The following is a 16,034-nucleotide window of genomic DNA, read 5'->3' on the forward strand; positions in this document are numbered from 1 at the left end:
CAGCTACCCGGAAGTGAAAGGCAGCGTCCTTTCGGCTTCCGGGTGGCAGGGAGAGTCTGGTCTCCATAGCAACCGCGCGCGGGCGCCCGTTTAAAACCATGACCGGTGAGTGGCAGTTCCTCCCTGGACCACAACGGATCGGGAGTGTAGATGTTTGCCTCAAAAGTCAAGGCTATTCTCGGGAAGCAGGCAGAAGGTGGTGCCGCGTTCAGCAATGGTGGATTTCCCCTGTGACTCTACATACCCCCCCCCCGTGGCTTTTCCCTCTTCCCTCCTGAACTCCTTTTCCTTGTGTGTCATGTCTTTATTAGACTGTAAGCCTGAGGGCAGGGACTGTCTTTTTTGCTAACTGATTGTAAGCCGCTCCGAGAGCCCTTTTTGGCTGTGGAACGGGGTATAAATATGATAAATTAAATAAATAAATAAATAAATAAATAAATGATACAATTCCCAGCATCCCCCAGCCAGTGGTGTGAGTTGTAGTGGTTTGAATGTTTGTTCAGTGCTAAAGAGCCTATGATCACAGAGGAACTAAGCTCTTGCATGGAGTTCTGTTTTGATCTGGCAGCTTAGCTTTTGAAAGCTTAACTTGCCTTTTATTAGTGTTTAGGAAACTTCAGTGAATGAGGAATGCTGAGAGTTGTAGGGCTTTCCCCCCCTGCCTACCTGTACATAGGATTGAGCCCTAAATAAACCAAATGAGGTCACAATCCTATGCAGGTTTAGACAAGAAAAACCTATAACTTCCAGTATGCCTCAGCATGCTGGGAATTATAGGACTCAGCATTCCTCTTAAGAACATGAGAAGTGCCATGCTGGATCAGACCAAGGGTCCATCTAGTCCAGCACTCTGTTCACACAGTGGCCAACCAGCCATCGGCCAGGGATGAACAAGCAGGACATGGTGCAACAGCACCCTCACACCCATGTTCCCCAGCACCTGGTGCACACAAACTTATTGCCTCGAATCCTGGTGATAGCATACAACCATCAGGGCTAGTCGCCATTGATAGCCTTTGCCTTGCATAGGATTGTGCCCTAAATAAATAAAGATGGGTAGGTGCAGTGTACTTAGCGGTTGCACTAGTCATTTGTGTATGTGTGTGTATCTATCTGTTTTTCCCATGTTGAGGGTGTAGTATACCAGAAACTGTAATGCAAGCAAGTCTGGAGAGAAATTTAGTCCTAGAAAGGGCAATTCTTCTACATGTAGAGCAAGAGTAGTCAACCCTCACTCTAGCTGTTTTGGACTATTACTCCTATCAGTCCCAACCAGCATGGCCAATGGTTAGGGATTATGGAGTTCTAGTCCAAAACTTTTGAGCACCAGGTTGCTAACACCTGCCAAAGGAAGTGAGGCAGGTGGGTACCAGGAGGAGGGCTTTCTCTGCTGTGGCACCCTAGCTGTGGAATGAGCTCCCTAGAGAAGTTCGCCTGGCACCTATATTATACTCTTTTAGACGCCAGGTGAAGGCCTTTTTATTTTCTCAGTATTTTAACAGTTTATCAACTGAATTTTTAACTTTGCTGTTTTAAATTTGTATTTTAAATCTATTAATTTCTGCATTTCTGCTAAGTTTTATCCTGGCTGTGCTTTTATATTGCATTTTATACTATGTTTTTATACTGTTGTTTGGTTTATATTTGGAATAGTTTTCATGGTTTTAATTTTGGTAAGCCTCTCAGAGAGCTTCAACTATTGGGCAGTATAGAAATGCAATAAATAAATACATTTGAAGGGGGAAAAGATCTGTGAAGTCCCCAAAGCAGTTGAAAAACTTTACAACTTTTCTAGTCTTAGGTAGGTGATTGAGGTTGAGGATAGACTCTCAGCCTTTAAAAATATTCATCGTATTTAAGGTTTGTTTATTGTAGTCATAATTAGTGCTATACATTCTTTGCCCACTGTTTGTTTCACTTTGTATAGTTATTTATTTTAGAATGTTTATAGATCACTTCCCATTTTAAAAATCCAAAAATCATTCACAACGTATTACAAAACAATACATCATTAAAAGTATAACAGTGTTTAGATAAGTTAATGGTTGTAAAAAGCCAGGACAAATAAGTTAGTTTTAAATATTTATAAGGTAAGACTTGGGCTGTTAAAATTATTAGTGCTTCTTTGAAAGATCAGTGAAATTAATTCTGTCTCTCCTCTCTCTCTCTCTCTCAACAGCTGCTGAAGTTTATAAAATATCATTTATATTTCCGAATCAAGATAAGTATGGTAAATATATTTTCATATGTTATAATTGCACAGGTTTATGTATGTAACTGTATTGGAGAACGGGTAACTTTTTACTTATGTGATGTTTCAAAATTAAAACTAAAATAGAAATAGAAGGGGTAAACGGTACAGATTTATAATCCACAACCCACATGTTTATGTATTTATTTATTTATTTATTTATTACATTTCTATACCGCCCAACAGCCGGAACTCTCTGGGCGGTCCACAAAAATTAAAAACATTCAAAGTATAAAACAACAGTATAAAACCATAATATAAAATACAACACTGTACTCCTTTCGTCGCCAGCTGAAGACCTTTTTATTCACTCAGTATTTTAACACTTAATTTTAACTTAAATTTAAATTATACTGTTTTAACTCTGTATTTTAACCTTATATCAATTTTGCTGCGTGGTTTTATCCTGGTTGTGCTTTTTATATTGTATTTTGTATTTGTATTTTTAACTTGTTGGTTGTTTTATGATGATTTTAATTTTTGTGAACCGCCCAGAGAGCTTCGGCTATTGGGCGGTATAAAAATGTAATAAATAAATAAATAAATAAATAAATATAAAAGCTCAACCAGATAAAAACAGCAGCAATGCAAAATTACAAATTTAAAACACCAAGTTAAAATTTATTTATAGACAGTTAAAATAATGGGAGAATAAAAAGGTCTTCACCTGGCGTCTAAAAGCATATGTAGGTGCCAAGCGAACTTCCTTAGGGAGCTCATTCCACAGCCGGGTGCCAAGGCAGAGAAGGCCCTCCTCCTGGTAGCCACCTGCTTCACTTCCTTTGGCAGGGGCTCACGGAGAAGGACCCCTGAGGATGACCTTAGGGTCCGGGCAGGTACATATGGGAGGAGGCATTCCTTCAGATAACCTGGCCCCAAGCCATTTAGGGCTTTAAATGTTAATACCAGCACTTTGAATCGGGCCCGGACCTGGACTGGCAGCCAATGAAGCTGGAAAAGGACTGGCGTAATGTGGTCTCGCCGGCCAGTCCCTGTTAGTAACCGTGCTGCCCTGTTTTGTACCAGTTGAAGTTTCCGGACCGTTTTCAAAGGCAGCCTCACGTATAACGCATTGCAGTAATCCAAACGAGAGGTTATCAGAGCATGGATAATTGTAGCTAGGCTATCTCTGTCCAGATAAGGGCGCAGCTGGTATATCAGCCTAAGCTGATAAAAGGTGCTCTTTGCCACTGAGTTCACCTGTGCCTCAAGTGACAGTTCTGGATCCAAGAGCACCCCCAAACTACGGACCCGATCCTTCAGGGGGAGTGCAACCCTGTCCAGGACAGGGCAAACATCACCTCGCCGGACAGATGAACCACCCGCTAACAGTACCTCCGTCTTGTCTGGATTGAGTTTCAGTTTATTAGCCCTCATCCAGTCCATTACTGTGCCCAGGCACTGGTTCAGAACAGCCACTGCCTCACCTGGGTTTGATGAAAAGGAAAGGTAGAGCTGGGTATCATCTGCATATTGATGACACCTCAGTCCACATCTCCGGATAACCTCCCCCAGCGGCTTCATGTATATGTTAAACAGCATAGGGGATAAGATAGAGCCCTGTGGAACCCCATGGCTTAGGAGCCACGGCACAGAGGAATAATCCCCCAGCACCACCTTCTGGAATCGGCCATCCAAGTAGGAGCAGAACCACTACAACGCAGTACCTCCAACTCCCAGCTCAGACAACCTATCCAGAAGGATACCATGGTCGATGGTATTGAAAGCCGCTGAGAGGTCCAGGAGAACCAACAGGGTCGCACTCCCCCTGTCTCTCTCCCGACAGAGGTCATCCCACAGGGCGACCAAGGCAGTTTCCGTTCCAAAACCAGGCCTGAAACCCGATTGAAATGGATCTAGATAATCCGTGTGCCTGGAGTTGTCCTGCAACCACCCGCTCAAGCACCTTGCCCACCTTAACCCACATGTTAACATAGTAATATCATAGATTGTGGGAGGACCTGTGTTTCCTGCCTGGAAATTGTGAACCTGATGCAGGGTCAGAGGAAAATTAACAAAATTTATAAACAAAAGAATACTTAGGTGGCGTGGGGAAGAAATTAAACGCAGACCAAAATTTAGTGAAATGATCATATGTTATGCCGCTACATTCTGAAGAATTACAATGGGGGATGAAATATTACTTGATTAAAATAGAATAATTAGTGTGACTTTTGTGAAAGGTTTCCCCACTAAATTTTTCTTTTGCTTCTTTAGATGGTGATTGTACAAGAACAGCTGATGGAGTTCTTGAGAGGAATGGATATGGAGTTCATACCACTCCAGATGGAATTATATACCAAGGAAACTGGAAGAATGATAAGGTATATTCTTACCTACGAATATCTAAAGTATTGTAACATTTCTTCTCAGATTATATTCCCAGGTATATTTGCATTATATGAGTGTTTAGGAAACTTCAGCGAAGGAATAAATTCTGGATTGCATTGAATGGTGAGTTATTTTATTTATTTATTTATTTATTTACTTATATAGCACCATCAGTGCACATGGTGCTGTACGCAGTAAAACAATAAAACAGCAACACCCTGCCACATAGGCTTGGAAAGGAAAGGAACCTCTCGTGCAAGCACTGAGTCATTTCTGACTCTTGGAGGGACGCCAGCTTTCACTGACGTTTTCTTGGCAGGCTTTTTTTTTTATAGCGGGGTGGTTTGCCATTGCCTTCCCCAGCCATTATTACCTTTCCCCCAGCTAGCTGGGTACTCATTTTACCGACCTCGGGAGGATGGAAGGCTGAGTCGACCCAAGCCGGCTGCCTGAAACCAGCTTCTGCTGGGATCGAACTCAGGCCGTGGGGAGAGTTTCAGCTGCAGAAACTGCTGCTTTAGCTTACATTCTGATAAAATCACAAGAAAACAACAAGAAAGGAATGCGCCAAACAGGCACAGGGGACAATAAAACGAACAACATTATAAACAGTAAGATCAAACTAAAGTAGAAAGTGCCTCCAGCTGCACAAGCTTGGGCATCCAGTATTTTGCCAATCCCTTTTTACCTAATGCAACCCTCCATCTCTATTCTATTCTTTTCTGGAGGGTCTCCCAACACTCAGAAACAACTTTTAGGAGAGTTTTAAGTTGGTATGGAGGTCAATGAAAATTGGGTACCTCAGTTTGTATGTGGAAGTATTTTCCACTAAGGCAAAGCCACCATTCAATACAGCCTCCTGAAGTGAGCTTGTTGGAATAGTAATAGCAGGGCAGAATCCTGGAAAGGTCTCTCCCTTATTATAAATTGTAAATAAATTATTTATTTTCAGCCTTGCTGTTTAATGTATTAGAAGTGGCATTACAAGTTTTATGAGGCTTTGTGGTGTCATCTCCAATTTCCGCTTGACAGGCTGTGGAACAAATGTACTCTCAGAACACTTGACTGGCCCTTTTGCCATGGAGTCAGTCAGGCGTAAAGAGTGGGGCTTCATGATGTGTCACAGTTTTTCGCACCAGAAACCCCCACCTCCACAGCACTGAGGAGCTGAAAGAGCAACAAGGAGCTGAAAGGGCCCTCCTCACTGTTCCTTCCTTTTCCACATAAAAGTATAGTTCCCAAAGTTCAGCTGAACTTATTTTCAATTAAGTGTGCATAGGACTGCAGCCTTAAAAATATGCTAAATGTAGGGAAATGACAAGCCAGAGTCACTATTTTAGGAATCAATTGTAATCTGCCGTCTCTACTCCTTGTTAAATCAGATGAATGGTTTAGGAAGGCTGGAACATCCTTCAGGTGCAGTTTATGAAGGTGAATTCAAGAACAACATGTTGCATGGAGTAGGAACCTACATATTTCCCAATGGAGCCAAGTACACCGGACAGTTCAGTGAAAACAAGTAAGCTGAAAGGAAATTAACTGTATGTCTGTTACCTTGATGTAGAGCAGGGGTAGATAGTTCAGTGCCCTCCAGATGTTCTGGACTACAATTCCCATCAGCCCCAGCTAACATGACTAATGGTGTGGGGTTATGAGAATTGTAGTCCAAAACAAGTGGAAGGTACCAGTTTGCCTACCCCGATGTAGAACAGGGGTGGGCAGAAGGTAGATCTCCAGAGGTTTGGGACATCCACTCCCAGAAGCCCCTGCCAATGTGGCCAATGGTCAGGAATGCTGGGACTTGAAGTCCAAAGCCTCTGGAGAGCTACTTTCAGCTCACCATGATGGAATGATCTCCCTGATGAGGCTCACCTGGCGCCCACACTGTTTCAGCGCCAGGTCAAGACTTTTCTCCCAGGCATTTAACAGCATTTAACAACGCTAAGTTTTTTTGGTTTTAACAGACCCCAGAACTGTTGTTTTTAAAATGGATACTGTTGTTTTTACACTGTTGTTTTTATGTTTTTGATGGTTTTAAATTTTGTATACTTTTTAATGCTCACTGTTTTTAACTGTTGTAAACTGCCCAGATTGCTTTGGCTATGGGGTGGTATATAAATGTAATAAATGAAATGATCTAGATTGTATGCATCTTTAACAAGTATACTAGCTTTGCATTAGAAACGTAGCCTGCTTGACTACCCTTGCAGGCTAGTTTGGTCTCCTTCCAAATAGGATGGTTCCTGACATTGTTATATGCTCAGCATCACTATGCTTTTGAAGGTGACAGACACCTCTACCAGATACCTATAAACTAGGCATCAACTGATCACCATACTTGATCCCAGGGCATGGTCCCAAGGCTGCGGTCTGAAGGCACATGACGCAGCAACCTTGCTGAATCTAACCAGGTCTGGATACTCCACCATGAGTTCCATGATGGAAGAAAATACATAAATGTGAAAATTAAATAAACAATACAAATGCATTGGCAGGATCAGTATGGTGGAATAGTTTCTACTATACAAAACTTGCACTTCCTAAACTTTCACCAGGTATCTCTTTCTCTGCCTGATTTAGTATAGCTATCATTGGAAAGCTGATATCTTTGACTGCCATTAGAATATAAGTAATTAGGTATAGTACAATGATTACTATACTTCAATTTAACATTTTGGTTTTGTCCTGTTCCAGGCTGGAAGGGAAGGGAGAATTTACTGACACACAGGGCCTGGAATGGGATGGCACGTTTCATTACACAGCAGCACCAGGGCTGAAGCTAAAGCTGGAAATGTAGGATATTTTGTACTGGAAGAAAGGCATTAAATATTTGTTTATGGAGCTTTTAACCATGATCACAATAATTTCTTACCTTATTGATAAAAAAACTGTTAGTTTTTAAAATAAAGTTTAACCAGATAAAGTAAGCATTGGATTAACTCATTTATTATTTAAGTTTAAGAATGTTATGTAGTTTGACTCCCCCCTCACCCAATTGTAACTTTAAAATAAATAAGTATGTCTATGCATGTGTGTATATGTGTACAACTTTAACATCCTGTTCCAATAATTTTTACTTCCAAACACTGAAATTCTGAAGAGCTCAAGATTAGTAGCTCTAACATTGAGATACAAGGAAAGAGGGGCATGAATGTAATTGAATAAATAAATTCCAAATAAATTAAATGTTTGTTTCTGCAGTTTACGAGCCTATATTATCTGTGTAGGAAATAAGCAAGAACTACATTTCCATGGATGCTTCTGCTTACTTAAATATGCCACAATGCTGAAAATGTTTGATGCATTAGCTTCTCCATGTAATATACATCTCAGACCTTTGCTATCCATTAGGTCACTGCTGAAGTTTCATTAATGCACCATTTTAAAGCAAAATCTCCCTTGCTAGCCATTAATAAATATTAAACTAGCTTGCTATTGTTCACTGGTGTTGGGAGTTCCTTCAAAAAAAAAATCAATAAAATTAATAATGGAATTTGAGGGAGAACATTTGGTAATTTCGCCTGGCATCTACATTATATTCTTTCAGACGCCAGGTGAAGACCCTTTTATTCTCTCAGCATTTTAACAGTATATAAATTCAATTTTAACTTTGCTGTTTTAAATTTGTATTTTAAATTTAATTTCTGCACTGCTGCTGGTTTTATCCTGGTTGTGCTTTTATATTGCATTGTATATCATGTTTTTATATTGTTAGTTTTATACTTTGAATGGTTTTAATTTTTGTGAACCGCCCAGGGAGCTTCGGCTATTGGGCGGTATAAAATGCAATAAATAAATAAATATTCCTAGTCAGATTAAATTTCCCAGATTTTTTTTTTACTTTTTCACTATCCCACCATAAGTAGTTTAATTTTCCAGTATTCATTTGTGCCTTTCTGTACATAAAATTGGAATCCATGGGTGACATATACCACAGACTGGTCACTTTCAGTTCCAGTTCTCTGTTAGCGCAAATCCATTGAAAATAATTGAAAGACATCTTGCTTCTCCACCGGCCTGGATGGATTTCTCTCCCAAGAACAGTCTCCCTTCACTGAAAAGCAGTACTAAGAGTTTATATAGACTGAAACTAGAACTTTGGATTGCTGGATATTTGAGCAAATAAACTGATTCAGAAGAAGTCAATGTTTTATCAACCAGCTGAGAGATGGATTTATTACAGAAAAGATTCTGAACTGTTAAGTAACGAAATCAAGAAATTTCAGTCTCTGCTTTTCTAGATAGTTCCATGTTGGAAGCTTACCCTCTGCCGGGCTGTCTTGGGACCACCCAATTCTTTTCCACCATTCCCATAAGCCCCTTGCCTGTCTGGTGTAAATATGGGATGTAAATCAAAGAGGAAAGTGGGGACATAGCAGAGGCCAGCTTCCCCCCACCTTGAGAGTTCCATAAATGGGAGCGTGTGCCTCATTGACTGGGTTCAGATGATAAGTGGAGGGGGAAAAGCCACTGTGGCTTCTTTTCCCTGCACAATGTGTGCCAGTTGCACACCCACCATTTCCCTAATTATCCATGCCACAGCATGAGTTGCTGTGTTGCCCAAACCCAGTGAGGTGTTCAGCAGGGGTGGCTTCCAAACCACCCTGTAACTCCTACAACAATCCATGGATTATGCGGTGGTTTGGAAGCCACCCCTTCTCGCACCCCCTCGGATGACACACCAACCTGAACCATGGCATGGGAAATTAGGGAAATGGTAGGCACGTGAGCACCACAGGCAGGGCAGGAAAAAGCCACCGTGGCTTCTTTTCTCCACTGATCGTCCAAACACAGCCATTAAGCGTCTATTGCAATGTGTCCAGAATTCAGTCTGTCAAAACTCCAGCCAGTGTAGAGCTGAAGTGGTGTGAATAACATATTTTCCTGACAGGTCACATAGTAGGAAGGTAGACCGCGAGAGCCAAAGTTACCATTAGCTTTGGTTCTAGAGTGGGTGGCACTTCTGTTGCTGGGCTTCTTGCCAAACAGGGCTGGCTCTACTATAAAGCAGGGTGAGATCCTTGCCTTGAACAGCATCTTACACATCGCTCCATCCACTGCCCAAAGGGCTGCCTGCCTGCTGTAAAAAGCCACGTTTCCCAGCTGATGTTGCCACCACCTTCCTACCTGCTTACCATAGATTTTGCTTGCTGGGCCCCTCCAGAGAGACCTGCCAAACCTAATGCTTCACTCTAACATTGCAGCAAATAAGGCTGTAAACAAAATAATGTAGGAGGAGCAAAATTCCATCTTGCCCTCTCCATCTTTTCAGTGTAAAGAATTATAAATATAACCCCATCTCCAGCATTTGCTGCTTGTCAAACTGTAGGGATTTAATCTGCAGACCATTGGAATTTGACAGTCCTGTGCCTAGCCTCACCACCTTATGGAACCATCCCTGGTCCTGGCTATAGAAAGTAGGCTGAAAGTTGGGGGTCACATCCTTGTTCCTTTGCACTGAATATTGGTGCAGTGTGAGTGCTGCTCCCTGCAGCTGCCCCCTCCCTATTTTTTTTTTTAAATGCCAAGAGCTTTGCTTCTTTAAGCTACAGTTAAGCTCATCATCTTTCGTTACTACTAAAAAAAAGTGATGGGAAATTTGCAATTTACATCACCATTCCATTTTCCATTTAACGAACATTGTTGTTTTAAGAGTTTGTCTTCATGTTAAATACTGAGCTGTGTTAATCAGCAGGGAGGGACACAAGGATGTGACTTGCAGATTGCATAATTAGAAAGCTTTAGATTAGATATGCTTGGATTTGAAATTAATGATTAGCATGTGATAGACCTACTTCAGAAAACACCAGGCTCCCATAGCTGGCTTCTCATCTTCGCTTTAGGCAGTCATTTGTTCCTGACTCAGGAAGGTAGTGAAATTGCAAGAGAGGTAGCACAGCTCGAGGTAAGTTTAAAATGCATTGTGCTTATTTTATTAAAATATTTTAATATTAACATAAATTAATATTAATTTATGTTGAGGATCTACATCTTCTACGTGATAAATTAGCACTATGCTCACAAGCTACATGATATTGTCTAAAAGAAAGATCTGTTTTAATGTTTTATGCAAATAAGTAGTGCAATCCTATACATGCACACTCAAAAGTAAGCCCCATTGAGTCAGGTGATACTCCCAGGTAAGTGCTTATAGGATTGCAATCTAAGGCTGCAATTCTAGACACCCTTACCTGGGAGTTCATCCCACTGAAGTTAATGGAGCTTTCCTCTGAGTATGACTGTGTATGATTGTACTGTATATGTGTTTCTTGTCTATTCTTTAGGATATTTATTGCCAATTTGGAATGTTATGATTCTTTTGAAGTATATTAAAATTAGGTACAAGTACGAAGAAATACTGCTTGACTGTTAAAAGGCATATAAGAATAAAAAGACTCCCTTGTTTGATAGTGAGTGTGTGTGTGTTGCTATTGCTTTTAAATTCTTATACAGTCAGAATCAGCTGGAATTATTCAGAATTAAAGGGTGCAGTAACTAAATTTACCCCTCATTGAATAAAAAAGATTACTTTGTTGGATATATTCTTATATAAAGTAATTTTAGGAAGGCCTGGGAGAAAGGAAATTTCTACGTGTATTATTTGAAAACGTAGCAATTTATATCTAATAATAATAAATAATAAATAGATTTACGCTGGAAACCTATATCCACTTACCTGGGAGAATGCTCCATAAAAATCAATGGGACTTACTTCTGAATAGACAGGTATAGGGTTGCTCTTTTAATGCCTTTAAATAATATTCACATAGTCAACATATTAAAGGCACAACTCAGTTAAGTATTTTTAAGTTTCATTGATTTTAAGGAGGGGAAGTTAATATAAGCTTAATATTGCAATTGAAATCTATGTGCTCCTTGTACGTCTCCTCTGAACCCTTTTTAATGCTTATCCATATGTTTAGAATAGTATTATGTTGATGTGATATATAATTTCCTTGTGAATCTTTTCTACCTCCATATCATTTGTAGCATGTCCAAAACTTCCTTGATTCTTGTTGCCCCAAATCAATAACAGTAATCCAAATTAGTAATTCCAATGTTATGTAGAACATTGTTTCTAAAGTTTTGGATATGATGCTTCTGCTAACACAACCTAAAATGGCTTTTGGCAGTAGTCAGCACCACATTGTCAGCTTTTGTTTTATTATCCTCTTCAACAGCGGTGCAAAAGTTCAGATGCCTAGTAGCCACTGGCACCTCAAACATGTGACTGGTTCCTGGTTTACTGCAGAGGTCAAACAGACTTCTTCTCTTATCTGGCTCCTAGAAAATTTTGTTGGCTCCTAAATTTTGTGTGCGGCGGGGGCAGGGACGACGACATACCATTGATGTTTAATCTCAACTGCCATCTTTGCAATGCTTGGATCCTCCATTGTCACTAGAGGCACCAATGGTGTCTGTCACAAAGCTTTTACCAACTTCAGCCAGTGTTCCCAACCATGACCTTATCTGGATGTGGGTAACCTTGCTTCGTTAGTCTGTACTCTGGTAACCTCCTGTTTAGATTACTGTGATGCATTGTGCATGGGATTGCCTTTGAAGATGTCCCCAGAAGCTTGAGTTGTTGCAAAATATGAATGCAATAGTTCTAGCTGGGATCAAGCATTTATGAGCATATCTCACCGATTTCTTATCCTCATTGGCTCCCAATCAATTTCTGGCCTCCATTCAAAATGCTAGTTTTGGCCTGTACAGCTTGGGATCTTGGGATCTAATTGACTTTTTCCCACAAGTACCTTCCAAGTATATTCCTTTTGGGAGGGTCGCAACAAGGAAAAGGGTCTTTTGAACGGGGCCCACTGGCTGAGGCTGATAGCAGCTGAAGTCCAAAACATCTGAAGGGTGTCTGGAGTAGAATAACTGTCCTATAGATGTGTAATCATGAAACCAAATGTGTTCCATGAAATGCAAGCTATTAAACTCATTTTTATTTTTTCCAAGGTGTGACATTGCTGGCAAAAGTGGATCAATAACTTCATTACACTTTTTCCTCTGAGTTGTGTCCTTTGACTCATCACTGAACTCACCTGTTAAATTTTTCAAATCCATGAGATGGACTTTTTTATCTTTTTCTTTTTTTTGCCGGACAATAACAGCTCTTTGACAAGGGGACAGATGTTTTGAATGGACTTGAAAAAATACCAAACTTATTTGAGAAGCATGGATTCAAACAGAAAAGAAGGTAAATATGTTCTTGCACAGAGGTTAAAATCCTGACCCAATGTTCTCTCTAGCAAATGAGAAAATATTTCAGAATCTACTTCAGAATATAAAGCCCAGATTTAAAAGCAGAGGGCAGCCTGATGTGAAAGAACGCAGGGGCCCCTTGAGCAAAGCCTCTGCCTCAAACAGGCAGGTATTGCATTCATAGGAGTGCCACATAGGCACTGAAGCTATGTAAACCGTGAAATTGCAAATAGATACATGCTTGTTCTGTAAGTGAGTATTCACTCTGTTAAGTGCGTCATGAATGGTTACCACACAATAAACTTGGGAGGTCAGTTTTGAGGGAGAGAAAGCTACTATAATTGACACTAGTGGTCTTTTCCCCCCAGTTAGAAGGACTGTGGTAAACCACTCACCTGGTGCTGTTTATATTGGCTAGATTGGTACCTTTGATTTGACAATATTCTCATGCGGTGCGTACCAACAGAATGAGAGAGGCCTGAACCCTCTTTATAGTGCGATGTGTGAAAATGTCCCAAGTGGACACAGTGAACAATTGTATTTGTTGCTCTTACATTTAACACCTTTCCAAAATAAAAAATAAAAAAAATGCTAACCAAGCATTCATTATAGCTGAGAGTAAGGTATAGTTTCTCTTTCAGAAAAGAAAGGGTTTTTTTTAGATTTAAATGAAAATGCTTCACAGGAACTGATTGTGGGGGTAGTATTAGTGGGGTTTTGTTTTGGAGTGGTTATGTGTGTGTACCCAAGCTCCATTCCCAAGTGCTAGCTGAAGTGGAAATTAATTTCAGCATACTTGCAATTAACTGATGTCCTCCAAGGGATGGAAATAGTTATTTGGTATCACAGCAGGAGTTAGACATAATGGATACCAAGCTGTATCGGTGTTGTATGTTCTCTTGGGTGTGTGTGTGTGTGTGTGCACATGGATGCACGTACATAAAAATGCTGCTGGCTTTCTTGTGCTGATATGGCAGAACAGTCACTCCCTTCTCTTCATCCCCATGCTTTCCCTCTCCTGTGGTAGCGGCAGGTAATCCTGACACTGAAGAGGGAGTGCGGGGTTTCTGGGCGGCCATCTGGGTCCCAGAGCTGCCTCTGCCCTCTTCCTGGTAGAATGTGACCAATTGCTGGTCGCCTTTCACCAGGCTCTACCCCTGGGTTGACCCCAGATTTGCTGCAGAGCAATGTTATATGGCAGAAGCACTGTGTTGACCTCGCTCAATTTGAAAAAGTCAGAATAAATCTCCAACTTTTTCAAAACACAGCATCGTGGGGAAGCCCAATGGTGGCTGTGAAGCCGTGCCTTCATAGTCTAACCGATGTGGAGCAGATCCACAGCGACTGCGCAGCTTTCCCTGCATATAGATACCTCCCCCAGATAACCCCCAAGTAGACGTGACATTGTGTGCTTGTCTCTATTATTATTATTATTATTATTATTATTATTATTATTATTATTAATAATAATAATAATAATATTATTTCAGACATTTCTATACTGCCTTTCTTTCAAGGCATGTTACAATTTTAAATATTCAAACAAACAAATTCTACACACATACCCCTCAATAACTAACAGAACACAGTTCTCTCAGGTCAGCTGAAAGTCTCTTCAGGGACTGATGGCATGAGCTCCCTGGTCTGACCTTCTCCTCTTCTGTCTTCCCTCAAAACACACAGGTCTTAAGTAACTCCAGGATGGGCTGCCTCACAACCTTCTCAGGCCACTGATGGCTTTCAGGAGTTGATGGCATGACCTCCGTGGCCTCAGCTTCCTCACTTCACTATACTATATAGCAGGTGATGGAGATGGTGAGGGGAGGATTGGGACTGTGCAATTGGGAAGGGGGCTTTAACCTTTTGCCTCCCTTGGTGGTAGTGCCAATGGAAGCTTTCTTTCCAGGAAAAACAACATATAGTTAGTTAGCAATAATGCCCAACCAGGAGTGTAGGATGTATCCCAATGAATGGCAGGTAATTTTTCTCTAGGACATACCAAATGTACTATAGGAAGGCAACAGATCAGTGTGGACCACTTCTCCCATTCTAATCCTGCACCTGTTCTTGTCAGCACTCTGAACCAGCAAGGATCTACAAGGGCTGAAGCTCATTCAATACATATCTGGATTGCAGGGATCAAAAGGTCTAATAATGAGGTCCCAATCAAGATTCCCTCATAGATATTTTGCTTGTAACTCCCCACCATTAAAAATGTCCTCTTAAGAGCGGCCTCCCTAAGCTCTAAGGTAAACTACTACAACTTATTCTTTAATGCCCTAGGCTAGGCTGTCCTCAACAACTTGGTGCCCTCAGCATGGCCATGCTGGCTGGGTTTGTAGGAATTTGTAGCCCAACACATCTGAAGGGCACCAAGTTGGGAAGGCTGCCCTAAATTATTTGCAGTTGTTATAGCTATATTATGATTTTTTTCCAGAGTGGTTTCAGATAGGAACAATCATCCTATCTGAAACCACTCTGAAAAAAATCATAATATAGCTATAACAACTGCAAATAATTTAGGGCAACCTTTCCAACTTGGTGCCCTTTAGATGTGTTGGACTACTGTATGAAATGCTGTTAGCTGCTTTCTCATATGGAAGGGAAAAAACCTATATGGCTATTTCATAAATGCTGATAGCTGCACTCTTATATGGAAGCCCAAAACCTGTGTGGCTAGTCCATACATATATACATTTGCCAGTCAAGATGTTTAGCAGATAGTTTTTGGGTGGTGATTTGGCAAGAATAGTGATTTTGGCAAATGAAAGGTTAAACCTCTATGGGTTAAATATACCATACGGGAATTAAAAGTAACGTCTATTCCCAAGGTGTTTGCAGATCAGAAATTCACTTTATTACAAACATAGTTTATTTTTAATTATATTTATTCTTGATCTACATCACAGAGAGAGAGAGAGAGAGAGAGAGAGAGAGAGAGAGAGAGAGAGAGAGAAAATCTATACATCGTATTCTGCATTATGGGGAAAATATTCTTCTGACCCAAATGTTTGGATGTGTCAAGTCCTGAGTAGGAAGGCAATATCCATCTGCAAATAAGAATCCCCTAAATACCTTTATAGCATCTTAATCCCACCCAGCTATGGCCTTCTCTGGGAAGAAGAAAGATACACTGAAATTTCTAGACAGATATCTAAAGCTGTTAAGGGCTAAAATAAATCCCATGTGTGATATGGAATGAAAGAGGAGCAGAACCATGATCTATTATTTTCTGCCTTTTGTC

General features: G+C 40.6%; 3 protein-coding genes across 7 annotated transcripts in view; all 3 read left to right on the forward strand.

The window, feature by feature from the left end:
• The window catches only part of EIF4A3 (eukaryotic translation initiation factor 4A3), a 428,365-nt gene that overhangs the window by 224,872 nt on the left and 187,459 nt on the right, over positions 1–16,034 (forward strand). The gene's annotated exons all lie outside the window — the stretch shown is intronic.
• MORN2 (MORN repeat containing 2) lies at positions 75–7,722 on the forward strand. Its single transcript, XM_063125534.1, has 5 exons — positions 75–105; positions 2,180–2,230; positions 4,469–4,575; positions 5,965–6,101; positions 7,277–7,722. Exons 1-5 carry the CDS (start codon positions 99–101, stop codon positions 7,377–7,379), a joined length of 405 nt encoding a protein of 134 aa, XP_062981604.1. The 5' UTR covers positions 75–98; the 3' UTR covers positions 7,380–7,722.
• The window catches only part of ARHGEF33 (Rho guanine nucleotide exchange factor 33), a 37,481-nt gene continuing 31,544 nt past the window's right edge, over positions 10,098–16,034 (forward strand). For 4 of the 5 annotated variants that reach the window (XM_063125535.1, XM_063125536.1, XM_063125538.1 and 1 more), the window contains exon 1: positions 12,676–12,785. In XM_063125535.1, the coding sequence (XP_062981605.1) occupies positions 12,728–12,785 (58 nt within the window). In that variant the 5' untranslated portion in view covers positions 12,676–12,727. Of the gene's footprint in view, positions 10,488–12,675; positions 12,786–16,034 lie in introns of those variants that run through there. The other variant, XM_063125539.1, reaches the window with a different exon arrangement.

The sequence above is a fragment of the Elgaria multicarinata genome, chromosome 4, assembly GCF_023053635.1.
Source record: "Elgaria multicarinata webbii isolate HBS135686 ecotype San Diego chromosome 4, rElgMul1.1.pri, whole genome shotgun sequence".
NCBI classification, from domain to species: domain Eukaryota; kingdom Metazoa; phylum Chordata; class Lepidosauria; order Squamata; family Anguidae; genus Elgaria; species Elgaria multicarinata.